This window comes from Gallus gallus, chromosome 21 (assembly GCF_016699485.2).
Source record: "Gallus gallus isolate bGalGal1 chromosome 21, bGalGal1.mat.broiler.GRCg7b, whole genome shotgun sequence".
Classification (NCBI taxonomy): Eukaryota; Metazoa; Chordata; class Aves; order Galliformes; family Phasianidae; genus Gallus; species Gallus gallus.
This window is the reverse complement of record NC_052552.1, coordinates 4,148,151-4,161,864: the sequence shown is the minus strand read 5'-3', so window position 1 is coordinate 4,161,864 and position 13,714 is coordinate 4,148,151. Positions and strand designations below refer to the sequence as shown.

The 13,714-nt window shown below is 39.2% G+C and overlaps 1 protein-coding gene across 1 annotated transcript in view; it reads left to right on the top strand.

Moving 5' to 3' along the window:
- Window positions 1-13,714, top strand: part of MTOR (mechanistic target of rapamycin) — a 62,650-nt gene that overhangs the window by 29,693 nt on the left and 19,243 nt on the right. The window contains exons 29-34 of the mRNA XM_417614.8: window positions 5,749-5,824; window positions 7,498-7,637; window positions 10,626-10,726; window positions 11,611-11,726; window positions 13,069-13,146; window positions 13,513-13,620. Coding sequence (XP_417614.3) covers window positions 5,749-5,824; window positions 7,498-7,637; window positions 10,626-10,726; window positions 11,611-11,726; window positions 13,069-13,146; window positions 13,513-13,620 — 619 coding nt within the window. The remainder of the gene's footprint in view (window positions 1-5,748; window positions 5,825-7,497; window positions 7,638-10,625; window positions 10,727-11,610; window positions 11,727-13,068; window positions 13,147-13,512; window positions 13,621-13,714) is intronic.

Here is a 13,714-nt window from a genome sequence, read left to right as displayed (position 1 = left end):
CAAGAATTCAGGGATGCCTGAACACAAACTGTAGAATTGAGGAAATTAGCCTATAAATCCAGTTCATTGTGCCAAAGGATTATCTGTTCTGCAAAGCAGCAGTAGCTTCCACTTCTACTCCCAGAAGCAAGCTCTTACACTTCTGAAGGAAAAACAAGCTTGAATAAGGTGGATAAAATCTATGAGAGTGAGGTTTGATTTTAAACAGTGTTGAGAAGACAACTTTGGCTACTTTTAGATGTTACCCACAAGCTGCTTTATTGCAAAAATACGGTGTTTTTTTTTTTTTCTAATGAGCATTGAGATGCCTTCTGGAGATGGAAGTGGTGTCTTCTCTCCCGGATAGTCTTGGGACTTCTTGAAAAGTCTCTAACATCAATAAAAATAATTGGGGAACATGAAGGAAGGTCCAGGCTCTTACTTCTAATTCTTGAAGATTTAATATATTTTGAGTGACAGAATTTTGCTAGGTATCCTTAAAGATTGTGGATAACTGGACTGTATAAAAGGGAATATTTCTAGTGAGCATTAGACATTATGCCTGGGGTTTTTGGAGGAGGAAATCCATCAGTGGAGTGTTTTTCCTGCTGAAGACAGTAACGTTGTTTATTATTCCCAGTTCATGTCTGGTTTCTATTTAAACAGCCTTCAAAATAGACAAGCAATAGGAGTGCCTTTCTCTTCAATAATGCTCTTCTTTTTGCTATTCTAGCTCAGAAGTGGGCTTTGCACATTGAAGGATTGCATTTTTGTTTGATATCTTGATAATCAAACAGTAAGTTCGCCTGACCTCTCACAACTAATAAAGTTCATAGTCTGAAGATTTTGTTCAGGATTTTCATATCAGGGAATTAGTCAGGGATAGACACCTTTTCCCATTACTGTACCATTCCATCTCTACAAACCGTTTTTCATCAGGCTTGTCACATCTTAATATCTGCCCATCCTCAAGTGCTACAAACAGGTTCAGGTTGGACGGTAGGGTTGGATGTTCTCCTGGCTCAGCTCTCTCCTATTCTGATTAACAAATGGGGAAAAAAATGCAATCTTGGATTTATGTCTTCTCTTTACAAAGCTTTCTGTGCCCATCTATTTTCCTTATCCAGCTGCCCCTTCTATCTCTACTGAAGACTGTACAGTTGAAATATGGAAATTAATGCTTCTGATATTGTTACTGAGATAAAATTCAATTTTCCTGTACTGCTTTATGTAGGTCTGGGTGGACCAAGCTCATACAAAACTGGTGGAAATCACTTTTGCAACTGATTAATGCTCATTTTGAAAGAAAGTATAGGGATCTTGCAGTCTATTTTATTGGTTTTCTTATTCACTTTATCCCATAAAATGAATTATCAAATAATGTGTTTTAAGTAGTGAAATGAGTGCAACGTATATTAGAATCTCTGTCTTGAAACAGCTTAAGAAGTCTCTTGCTGTCTCCCTTGGCTTCCTCTGTAGCTTTCTTTTGTGTACCGTTCTGATTCATATAAGCAGGCAAACAATACAGATGGCTTGTGCTTTAGTTGGAAGACTTAAAGTGTGTACATATGGTGTTTAAAAGATTGAATTTTGGAATATTTGACTTGAGCATTTTTCTTAAGAGAAAACAATTCACAACTTAGCATTTCTGGAAGGAAGAAGGTAGCTGCTGTCCAGGCCAAAACACTGTTTTATGTAAAAATTTAAATCTCATGGAAATAAATTAAATGTAGTATACAGACACTGCTGAAGTGCACTGTGAATGTAAAAGGCATTTGGAGAGCATTAGGAGGAAGGCAGACATGAAGACTGTGCACTGAATAACCAACATCGGCTTGAAGCTGTGGTCTGTTTCTTATAGTAACTATTTTCTAATTTTAACCAACTGGAAGAGGATACTTCAACCTTTCCTCAAAGTTGACATATGTAACCTATGAGCAATCAAACCTACACCTGGAAACTGCCAAGGAAATGGGACAGAGTGGTCATCTCTTATGGCCTGACGTTGAGTAAAGCAGATGATATTGAGTCTTGTGGTTGGTTTTTGTTGATGTTGTTGGTATTTTGTTGGTTTCTATTCTTTAGCTTCTAAACAAAAATGAATAGATAAACTTGTTCTGCACTAAGTGGATATGGAGAAGAATTGATTTTTGCTTTAATTTTAAGCTTCATAATACCTTGATTTGGGAACTACTGCAAGGACACCACCCAGTAATCACAGACTGAAGTGCCTGTCTGCTGGGTTAGCCAGCAGCATTGCTTCTGTCTTGAGAGATGTTTTCCCACCTTCTTTAATCTAAAATGATACTTAATCTAAATGATACTTTAGATATCCCCTGTCTTACAGCAGCAATGCTATGGCTAAAATCCCTGGAAACTGCCTGGCTGGCAAATTAGCCCTTCAGGGCTGCTTTGGTGTGCCTGCATGCTTTTCTGCAGCGTTATTCATTCTATTCAGTCCCCATCATAATAACTAAAATAAAGCTTTATAGTGCTTTAAAATGCTGTAGAATTCTGGAAGATTTTTTTAGACAGATATCTGCAATGATATGGTAATGCTTTAATAGCAGGGAGATGAAAATGGAGGAAGTGCAAAGTGGCATGATTTCTGAGTGTGTATTTTGAATGTATTAACAGGGCTCCACGTGGAAATGCTTTTCCAAAAGGAGTACAATCTGTTGGCCTGCTCTCAGAATTTGTATGCAGAGAGCAGTGGGTCTGTTAAAAACACATTCCGGTCAGCTGCAGTAGCAGTGGTTTTTGGGAACTGTCAATATACTTTCAATGATCCCATGCATGAGAAAACACAGAAATCCAAGCTCTTTTAAAACAAAAACCACAAGATCAGAACTTAATTAATTCACAAACAACTGCATTTTCTTTAGCTCGTAGGACTGAATAGCAAAAGGATGCTGTGATTACCAAGGATTTATTGCTGTGAGGAAAGTCAGCGAATATTCAGCCATCATTAATGAAAGTCAGGTTGATGTGTGAGTCTTGCTTTGGAGGGATTTCTGTGTTCTTCCTGATAGTTGTAATTCTCTGTGTTGAGGTTTGTTTTTGCCAAAGCAACGTATGCTTTCTTCTTCTTCCATTTGTGTAAGCACCCTTTTAATGTGCTTTATCAGGACACTGACAGATTCTCTATCAGTGGCTTATCCCAGTCCAAAGAATTACTTAGCTTTACTCACTATCTGGTTAGATCATTTATTAAGAGTGATTTATGGCTAATAATGACAACACGGTGCTATATCTATCGCTATATATTCTTTTAAATCCAGGCTTTTCTCCTTCCCCTTCTTCCTTCTCCCTCTCCTTAAACCTAACAGCTACAACTTAGAGTACTGAAACATGTAATTGTACTGTGGACAGCCAAGAAAGTACAAAACAAAAAGGAATGATTGAGTGCACCAGGGAGCGTCAGCAAAAGTGCAGTGCTAATTGTCAAAGAATAAAAGATAATGGACAATTTGTCAGGACACGTTGACAAGAAGGATAAGTTGGAAGTAATTAACTGCCTGACATACTGGAAGTGATGTTCCTGCCAATGGCTCTTTAAATCATCAGGATATGAAATGTGACAACCATTTATCACTTTTATGGGGCACTGCTGTCTAGCTTTCCCTTGGGAAGCGTGGAGTAGTATGCACTTTGACTATCTTACTTTAAGAAAGGCATGGATATATTCCAAGAGCTCCCCATTTTGGGGTGCCTGTCTTTAAGAGCTGTGACTATGGTATATTCTTAGTTTAAGTCTAATTTGACCTCAAACTGTTCCTTGTTCCTATTTCCAAAGGTTTTTTTACTTGACATTGCCAGGTATTCAGTGTGTCCATGAGCTTGGTTCTATAGCTGTCAAGAAAGAAAGCTTTCAGGGAGAGAATATATATATGTAGCACTTGAAAATGTCCCTTCTCTTGACAGTCTGTTCAGACGACTCCCTTTAATGCTGCAGATTTCATTGTTTCATATGAATCACTACAACTCTTATGGGGAAAAGATATGAATGTATATGCTGTCATTTTGATAGCAGGTAACGAGGAGCATTTCTGCAAGCTACACCTATCTGTAACAACATACTCAAAGACTGTTAGAACTGTCTCTGCATTGCTGTCACTGCCCATGTTTTGATAGGTTTTGCTGTTTCCACTCCCAATGTTAACGAGTATTAATATTGTATTGTAATCTGTGTTGTAATGTGCTCAGTTGTTGTGACATCATTTGGAACTGCTTGCCCTTTTTGTTTTCCGGTGCCAGTAGGGAAAGAGGAAAGCACTGAGCCAGAAAATGTTAACAAGTAAGTCTTTTAAAATAGCAAGAGCTCCATAAAAAGGTATATCCCTTATTAAAGAGGTGTTGGGCAAAAGCGTTGATAACCAAGAACCAATGTGGAGATAGAGCCGTTTCCAACCATAAAATAAAAAAGCAACCACGTGAAATAAAAATGATTTAGAGCACATCATTTGAGCTGGTGAGCCAGGCTCAGGAGCTGTCTACTTGCTTGTGTTTCACAAAATCCAGATACTCCTGCAAAGCAAGTAGAGTGTGTTTAACTCCGTAGGATGCTGTGGCAGCAGGTGTTTCTGTCATGGTCTTGAACACAGGCAAGAGAAGAGTACTGGTATGGGTTTGCCCCAGTGCAGAGGCATTATTTGAAGCTGAGTGTGGAACTGCATGCTGTTTGTGAAGCTGGCAGGTTTGTCAGCTGTTCTTATGATGGAGTTTGTTTCTTGGAATATAAAAATGTCGACTCGGATTTTCAAGGGAGTTGGTGGTCTATATAAGACAAATGGAAGGAAAAAATATCAGCACTGTAAAGCTGCTAGTAAGCGCAGCTGGTATTTGATGGCAGGAAGGGCTTGTATACATAGAGGTGGGTAAGATGGAAAAAAAATGCTAGGGAGGAAGTTCTAGCTTAATAAAATGAGATGCTGAGGAAATTAAAATGAAGAAATGGAACATGAGAGCAGGCACTGATGTTTTGCTCAAGTCCCCTTTTGACCACTGTTAAATCTTGTTTGTATCCCTAGATTTAATGGTAGCAAAGAGGAAAAGCGATAGCTGGAGACATAAAGCAAGCAAAACCTCAGAAGAATCCTTTCCAGTGTGGTTGCCAGTGATTTTTTTTTTTTTTTTTTAAGATGGACGTCTTTATCTGAAAGCATTCTTATATAATGCATTTGCTCTGACTGGGCAACATCTGCACCTTCGATTCATTTGCCCTCCTGTGAAACTGGTTGTGCACAGCTCTGTGTCTATTGGATGTATTTTTGCCTATTTGCATAAATAGAAAGCTGACATGGGTTGTCATCTTACATGAGTACCTCCAAAAGGAAATCTCAGTGTTGGAGGAAAGGTTTCATATAAATTTCCAAATGGAAATCTACTTAATCAGTAGTCAGAAAATGCCTTGCAGTCCAGTTTTATTTCCAGTATGCAGTGTATGTAGTCCAGCCTTTCTTAACACTGCATCCAGAAAGCTGCTTACGATGGTAAAGTGAAGCTAGCAGACTGCTATTCAGCATTAATAATCATATATAATCATTGTTTTGTGTAACAGGTCTTGGGTATATATGCAGAGAATATATGTACCCCTATTGCAGCCATTGTGTCTCTTCATTAGTCTAATCATTCACTTAAAAGTTTTAAAGAAGGAGCATGTTCCATTGGTATTTCTAACAGACAGAATGTGATACTATCAAGGAGAAGCTCATACCAGCCCCTGAGTGCTGCCAGCTGTGTTAAATGATCTTTCTCTTCCCTTTTCAGCATTAACAATAAACTGCAACAGCCAGAAGCAGCTGCTGGGGTGCTGGAATATGCCATGAAGCACTTTGGGGAGCTGGTGAGTCATGATGGAGAACTATTCCTTGTGTCTAATGTTAAGTCATCTTATTTTGATCTCTGTTTTTGCTGTGAGCTGGGAAAGAAGGGCTGAAGTTCCTGTTCTGAGCTTTAAATGCTTGAGGGTTTTTTGAGAAACTGTTCTAGGTAACACCCTCCAGGTAAGAATTTAATATAAGTTAAGCCTTTAGCTTCTCTCATTCATGAGGCATGTGAACCTGTCAGAGAGTTTATGGATACTAGTTTATGGAACAGTAGGTTGGCCAATCCCATACAGTTTTGACTGCTTACAGAAGTGAAATAGATACAGAAGGGTATCTTCTCTTAATGACTATTTTCCCTCTTTTTCTATTAAATAATAATTTCATTTGTGTTTGGGGATTCAAGTACCTATGTTCTCCAGCCAATTCTACTTTGTTAACAACGTGATTTTGCAGCACTAATTCTTGCAGTGCCTTAGGGAGATTGTTTGGGAAGAGAAAGCAGCCCTCTAAGCACAGCAGACTAGGCTGTTTCGTTAGGAACTGCTAGAAAGTGGGAACAGGTTTAAGCACAGAATGGTGGAACTCATTCAGTTTGAATTCCTCTGGTGTTAGAATTATGTGAAGTTTTGACCTGGCTGGAAAAGAGGTCCTTCTGGGAGAAGTACTGACTTCAGAACGTCTTTGCACCTTCTTATGATTCCTTGGGAGGATTGAGCACAGCTCCTTGTTAGCTAATTCTGACCTCACTCTTGAGAAGTAATGTATTTCAATATGCAGTTTCCTAGAATAGGCAGTGCAGAGAAATTAAGAGGATCTGTGAGCTCTGCTTTCAGGAACTTACTTGAAATGTTATGACTAAGCTGAGGAATTAAAGGCCTGGTATATAAACATCCTAAGTGGAAGACCTGGCATGCAGAGCACGGGTTATATTGACCCTACCTAGTGGGCTGAAAAAAGAATCTATGCTGCAGCATATGTTAAGGCATGAGCTGCCAAGGGCTGAGCAGAACAAATTTTGGCAGAGATCAGTATGGAAGAAAGATCCAAGGCATTTTATTTCTTGAAAATTAGAAACCAAATCTAGGAACAGACTGAGGAGAGGTTTGTGCAGCTGATAAGGATCACCATTTGGCTTTTAAAACCTCTGTTACAAACCACAGCCTTTTCTTGTAAGGGTCTTGGTTAGGACCCATCATACCTGCCTGATCTGCTGGAAAATGGCCTAGCGGTAGCCAGACACGCTGTGCACACTGTGGTTTTTTTTTCTTTTCTTCCCAGTTAGTCACACCATTCCTCAGCACAGCACAATGGCAGATTGAATATTTAATAAATTTGCTGGTTTTGCCCCTTGCTCCCCTGCTCCAAGAAGAAAAGCATCAGGCAGAGCCCAGCTACTAAGCCTCGTATTTCAGTAGCAGGAAATCGGTGATACCATCCCTCTGGGTAAACCTGATCCATTGATCCATTTCTGTCAAACTTGAGCAATGCTTAGAATTTGTTTTCTCATGAGTTCAAAGCTTTTTTCTGTATCACGGGCATCTCAGTGAGCTTATTTCAAATTATCAGAGGGCCAAATGGGCACCATGGATGTAGAATTTTCCAAGAAAATTTGCAGTAGGTCATATGGAATGTTGACTACTAATGCTGCTATTTTTTTTCTGATTTTTATTATTATTTTTTAATCCCTCAGGAAATTCAAGCTACCTGGTATGAAAAGCTTCATGAATGGGAAGATGCTCTGGTGGCCTATGACAAGAAGATGGACACAAACAAAGATGATCCTGAGCTGATGCTGGGACGAATGCGTTGCTTGGAAGCGCTTGGAGAATGGTAAGAGGAATGCCTGAAGATTGAGAAAAGGCCAGTTAATTATATCAAGAAGTCTGTCCCCTATTAAAATAATCTACAACCTCTCCTTCTATTCTTCTATGTTTTTTTGCTGTTGCAGAAATGCAAACTGCTCTACTTTTCAAATCAAAGTCTGACTTTTCTGTGGATTCTGTCACCTACATGGATTTTTTTTTGTTGACTGAATACCTTCTTACCTAGCAGTTTGAGCATTTCCAGAAGTGTATTTCTTTGTTCATGGTAGTCATAACTGGAAATAACATACTAAGTGTTTCAAGGTGAAACGTTTGATAAATTGAGGTCTGTAAAGGGGGATCTGCAGCCTGACGATCACATCAACTCCATTTTCAAGAGAAAGATGACCTCCCAGGAAACATTGACTGGGCAGGATTTGTCAAAACCAGTCATAAAATGAGTTAACATTGGCCCTCCTTTGTAAACTTTATTACTCAAGTAACAGATTACTTATTGTCAGATCTATGGCTATCCAGAATACAGTCTTCTGCACAACTGGTAGTGAAGTTGTCTGCTTCCCAGTAATCACCTTGGTGTAAGACTATGCCAAGTAAATTGCTCTCACTTTAAAACCCTCGTAAATTACTGAATTTTTTGTTATCACTCTTTTTAACACACATTAAGTGTTGCCTTTGTGAAAGTTTGGGACTTCAAACCCTTTTGTTAAATGTGTGTTGTCAACAAGTAATTGAATAGAGTCGATTTTCTTGAGAGGATGAGCTCGTAGTCACTTATAGCTTGTTAGTTAAGTAGAGGCTTTTTTTTCCCTTCCTGCTCACCTCAGTTCAAAGAAGATAATGGAAGAAGACATATCCTGTGCACTGTAGTGTGGAGTTCTGCCCAGGGGCATAACTGATGCAGTTCAGGTGCCGCCTTTGTACTGAACTTTTCATGTCACTAGAGCTCTCTGCTGATGGGTCCTGACATGAACCCGTGGGGTGGCGCACAGTAAGAAGACTCCTCTCCCCTAAAGTCATTTTACTGTTAGAGAAGCAGAGCTGTTTGAGAAACCCAATTCTAACAGCATTTTTCTACCCTTTCTGTTTCTAGATGAGGGTGAGGCATACTGGGTGTCGTTTTTCTCAGTAGGAAAAATAAAGCCTTTTACACAGCAGTTTTACTGTCATCTTTTCTAGGAAGTAGGCAATTCCCAGCAGAAATTCCTTTCTCCTGCAGAATGAGTATTTGTGTGAAATATCCTTTTAGAGCCTTCTCCCTCCTCACATGTTAATGAAAAATACATAATAAAAAGATTCCATTCTTCTCTTGGAACTAGAAATTGTGTATCTCATGATAGTCTGTAGCCACAAAAGCAGCCCCAGTGCTTTGGCTCACAGTCTTTTTTTTTCTGATATAAGAGAGAATTGTCTCATCCAGGTAATGTGTTTTCTTATAGCAAAGTTCTGTTCTCTATAGTGTCTTTTGGCCTATAATTATACAGTTGTTGACCTTCTCTGCCTTTTTGATGGGGCTTTCTCAGGCATTCTCACCCCTTTTTCATGTTGTTTTTTTTTTTCCCCCAGAAGGATCTGAAAGGCAGGTAGATGTATCAAAGAAATTGAGCCTATAATTTGAAGAATTTAATGCAGAATCTATGACATGGCAGATGGCTAGAAGTGTTTAGAAAGAGTCTGATTTTTTTGTTTGTTTGTTTTCTGTGTAACATCTGTTAAAAAGAAAATCTGAAAAAAGCAGGGACCACTTACATGCTTTCTGTGATGTTACCTGTAATTAAGTATAGCTGAGAGATTCCATAACTTGTCTAAACCTAAAAGTGTTTTGTTTGTTCTTTCTACAATTCAGAAGTGCTTTTGCAAAGGTGCTGTCTGCTCTCTTGCAGCTGACTTTATATAGACATCATCCCCAGACTGAGGACTCCCTGGTTTGCCTGCTGATAGTCTCCAGTAGCATTCAACATGATTATTTTGTGTTGTTGAAGCCTTCTTGACATAGTATGGCACTTAATCTAGGGCTGATGCTACACAGCATCATTATTTCAGTACTCTGTGCGGTGACATTTTGAAAGAACAGCCAAAATATTCTTGGCCATTTGTCTCCTGATGTGGTTATGTCTGCAAGAGTCATGCTACTTCATCAGCATCTACTAAGTCTTGATATACTGTTGTTGCTATTTGGCTTGGGTTTTCATTTGTTGTTTTTTATTTTCTCCTGGGCCATTAAGCTGTCAGAATGACTGTCTTGCCTGTAGCAGCCCACTGGTTCTGTTTGACTAACTCATCTTTCTTTTTGGGAGAGGAGAGGATGACAGTAAAGAAAAAGTTGCCAGCTATTTCACTGCTGTGGAGTATCCAGCCTAAGAAATGCTGGAACTGCAACACCCACAGTGCTTGGTTTGATTAACAGAGCATTCACAGTTGATTTAAAAGACATCATATAAAAAATACTGGTGTTTCTTCTCAGCTGGGGATGAAATATCTGGAGTCCCCTCTGAGATCTTGCCACAACAAGTCTTCATAATAGGTTACAACAACAGTATTTCTAGTTTCAGTCTTCAAACTTGACTGTATGTTTATCCAAAGCGTTTGGTAGTGGGAGCCATTTGTAAGCTGTTCATGTAATACATTCCTTGTACTGAGGCTTCAAGAAAAAAAAATCTTTAACTTCTTATCTTGTTTTTTAGTACCTTCAGAGTATTATTTTTTCTTGGATTTATGGACTGTAGTTCACAGATCCGTTCATAGAATAGGCATTACTAAAGGCTGAGGAGCAAATGCAAACTTCTGTCTGGACTTGTGTCTTCAAAGCATGGTGTGTTCTTAAATTATTTTTGGATGATAGGATGTTTGTCATCAAATCAGCATGTCTGAGTTGGCCAGGTGAGAAGAGGTGAATCCTGTTCTCCATTCTACATAAAAAGAATTGGGCCTGTTGCTTAGGAAGATAAAATTCTTGGAAGAAGCTTTTCACTGATTAGAAATTGTGGTTTCTTTGTAGGGGCCAACTCCACCAGCAATGCTGTGAAAAGTGGACGCAGGTCAATGATGAAACTCAAGCTAAGATGGCAAGGATGGCTGCTGCTGCTGCCTGGGGTCTAGGTGATGTATCTTTCTAGCTGTGCTCGTGTGAGCATGTATGACAGCCAACAATGTAGAAACACAAATAGATTTAACTTTAGAGCCACAAATTATGAGAAACAGAATAATCAACACAGTCCGTTTATACCGAGACATGAAGTAGGTGTTGTTCAACACAAAAGCCCTTTGGAAAACCTGTGTTTACATATGGTGTCTCTGTGTGGTGTCAAGTAACAGAGACTGCCTTGTGGGTCTGAGTAGATAAGCAGTTACTTAACTGGTCTCTTTTAGTTTAACACTGAACATAGCTCGGACTTGAAATAAGGTTAATAGAATTTCTCTGATTTCTGGCAGACCTTTATTTAGAAATTAGAACCTTGTCCATTGAGAATTTTGGTAGGTTATCTTGATTGAGCAGGCAATCTTAAGTGGAATAAATCTATAGATGGTCCAAAAATTGCTATTGCTGATAGCTAGGTATTCACTAAAAATGCTTATAAATCACTTGTTTGCCAGTCTTTGAGAAAAGGTAATCTTCTGCTCTGTGGAACAGTAGCTCGTTTAAATGTTGTGGCAATGGCAATGGCAGTGGCTGCAGCTGAGTCACGTAAGGAAGATGTTAAAAATCCTCATGATGAATGTACCTAATCATGCAATATTAACTGAAGAGCCTTCTGACATCTGTCTTGAAGTAGAATTTGATTAATTGTAAAAGATCAAGGAGAATTGGTTCAAGCAGGTATGAGTTGTCAATTCAAATGCTGTAGGCGGAGGGAAGCAATAGAAGTTCCCAGTACCTTACTGAATTCAGGCCTAGTCACTGAGGCCTAAGCACTGTAGCATAATTCTGTTCTTATCTCACAGAGGAGGCTGTTGCATTGCTGAGGATATTTGTGTCTCTGCAGGTCAGTGGGACAGCATGGAAGAATATACCTGCATGATCCCAAGGGACACCCACGATGGTGCCTTCTACAGGGCTGTACTGGCTCTTCATCAGGACCTTTTCTCACTGGCTCAGCAGGTAACTCCTTCCCAGGCTTTCCAAAAGCTTGTTTAGGATGAGCTAGATTACATAGCTTTGTGGATGGCGTGCTGTTTCAAAGCATTTAGCTATAACATTTGAACTGCTCAGTAATCTTTTTTTCCACTGATGTATTAGACCTTGTTGATTGAGCTTGTCTTTTGTTTCTAGAAACACAGCAGTGAATATATCTGTACAGATGTTAGAGGTCCAGAGCTGTAGGGTGCAGAGAGCCTTAGCCATTCTTAGGCTTCTTTCTTTTGTCAGTTTTCTAGAAGAAGTGCAAAAGGATTATCTCAGCAGGGATTTCTTTCTGCGAGATGTTGCTTGATAAAAGACATTAATGACATAAGACATGCATAAGAATCCCTGTGAACATTCTCTGTGCTTCTGTATATTGCAGCTTTTTCAGTTAAGTGCTTGTGTAACTCACATACCAGAATTTCTGCTCTGATTTTTCTGGCAGCAGTGATAAATCTTAAATTGAGATCAGAAATCACGGCAAGGAATGAGTCCGTTAAGTAGAGCTGTATTGGTGTGCACGTTTGCCACAAAGGAGATTTACAGAGAGACTTTTCCCCCCTGTAGATGTGATCCTTGTTGTTTACTTTCCAAGGAATCTCAAGTAGTATTTCTCAGAATTCTATTCTGACTTGCCAGCTTAGATAAAGGAGTAGTTCAGTCTGCTTTGTCAAAACCCATACATAGATTTTTGAAGGATATACGCAGTAGAGTTATCCAGGCATTTGAAAGGGTAGAGTTTGTGATTAACCTTTAACATTTTAAACAGGAAAAACTCTAGATAAGAGATTATACAATGACTGGAACCAGAGGAGGATTTATTTTATGCTTGAAAAGCATGCCTTAGTTGCAGTGAGAGAATTGGAATTTGCAGATCCTGTAAAATTCATAAAAACCTGTTGGGTTATGTAAAACAGTGAAAACCACTTTCTGTCATTGTGAATTATGAAAGGCATTTCTTGAGCCTTTCTGTAACTGACTTGCTTGTGCTAAAATGCAAACTTCTGTTCTCTTCCACGAATGTTTTTAATGATGATGTCTACAATAAGAGTAGGATTAGAGGGACTGCAGACTTTGATTTTGTAGAGGGACAAATTTGCAAACTATTCAGGTGATAAATAAACCTCTCCCTCCTGTACCTCCCACTAGGTGCTGCTTCCCTGTTGATTCTTCCTGCTCATAACATCCTTTTCTGATCCTTGCTGGACAATGTGAACAGTGCCATCTCAGTTCAGGAGATGGAACAGATGAATATCAGTTTGAACAGTTGATTCTGGATAAAACATCCCCATCTTCACTCCAAAATCTTGTTTTATTTCAGTGCATTGACAAGGCCAGAGATCTGCTAGATGCCGAGCTGACTGCCATGGCAGGCGAGAGCTATAGTCGAGCCTATGGGGTAAGTGTCTCACTCTTAGCCTTCATTCTCCTCACTGCTGCTTCATAATATCCCTAGAAATCATGTAAAACTTTTAAGTAGTGTTAGTATCAAACATAAGATCTTTTTAAGCCCACAAGCTAGATGTCTTGTCAGATAAGAAGGCTGCTTAAGGACAAATTAAACAATGAAATGAACTCTACCCCTCAAAAGAAGTAAGAATTGACATTTGCAAATGGTGTATCATCTAAATGTCAGTATATAGCAGTCTGTCCTTTACCTGTTGGAGAAAGCTCATGGACTTAAGATTTGGGTGCCAAAATTACTGTTTGTTAATTATAGATTTGTTCTGTAGTGATTGGGATGGAATGTGATTGTTTCCTTTAGGCTATGGTATCCTGCCAGATGCTGTCGGAGCTGGAAGAGGTTATCCAGTATAAACTTGTACCAGAACGCCGTGAGATCATCCGCCAGATATGGTGGGAAAGACTGCAGGTACATCAGTGTAAAGACCAAGGATGGCAATGCTGATATTTTGAGCCTGAACAGCTTCCTTCAAAGTCAGTTTGATGGCTCAGCAGATCATTCT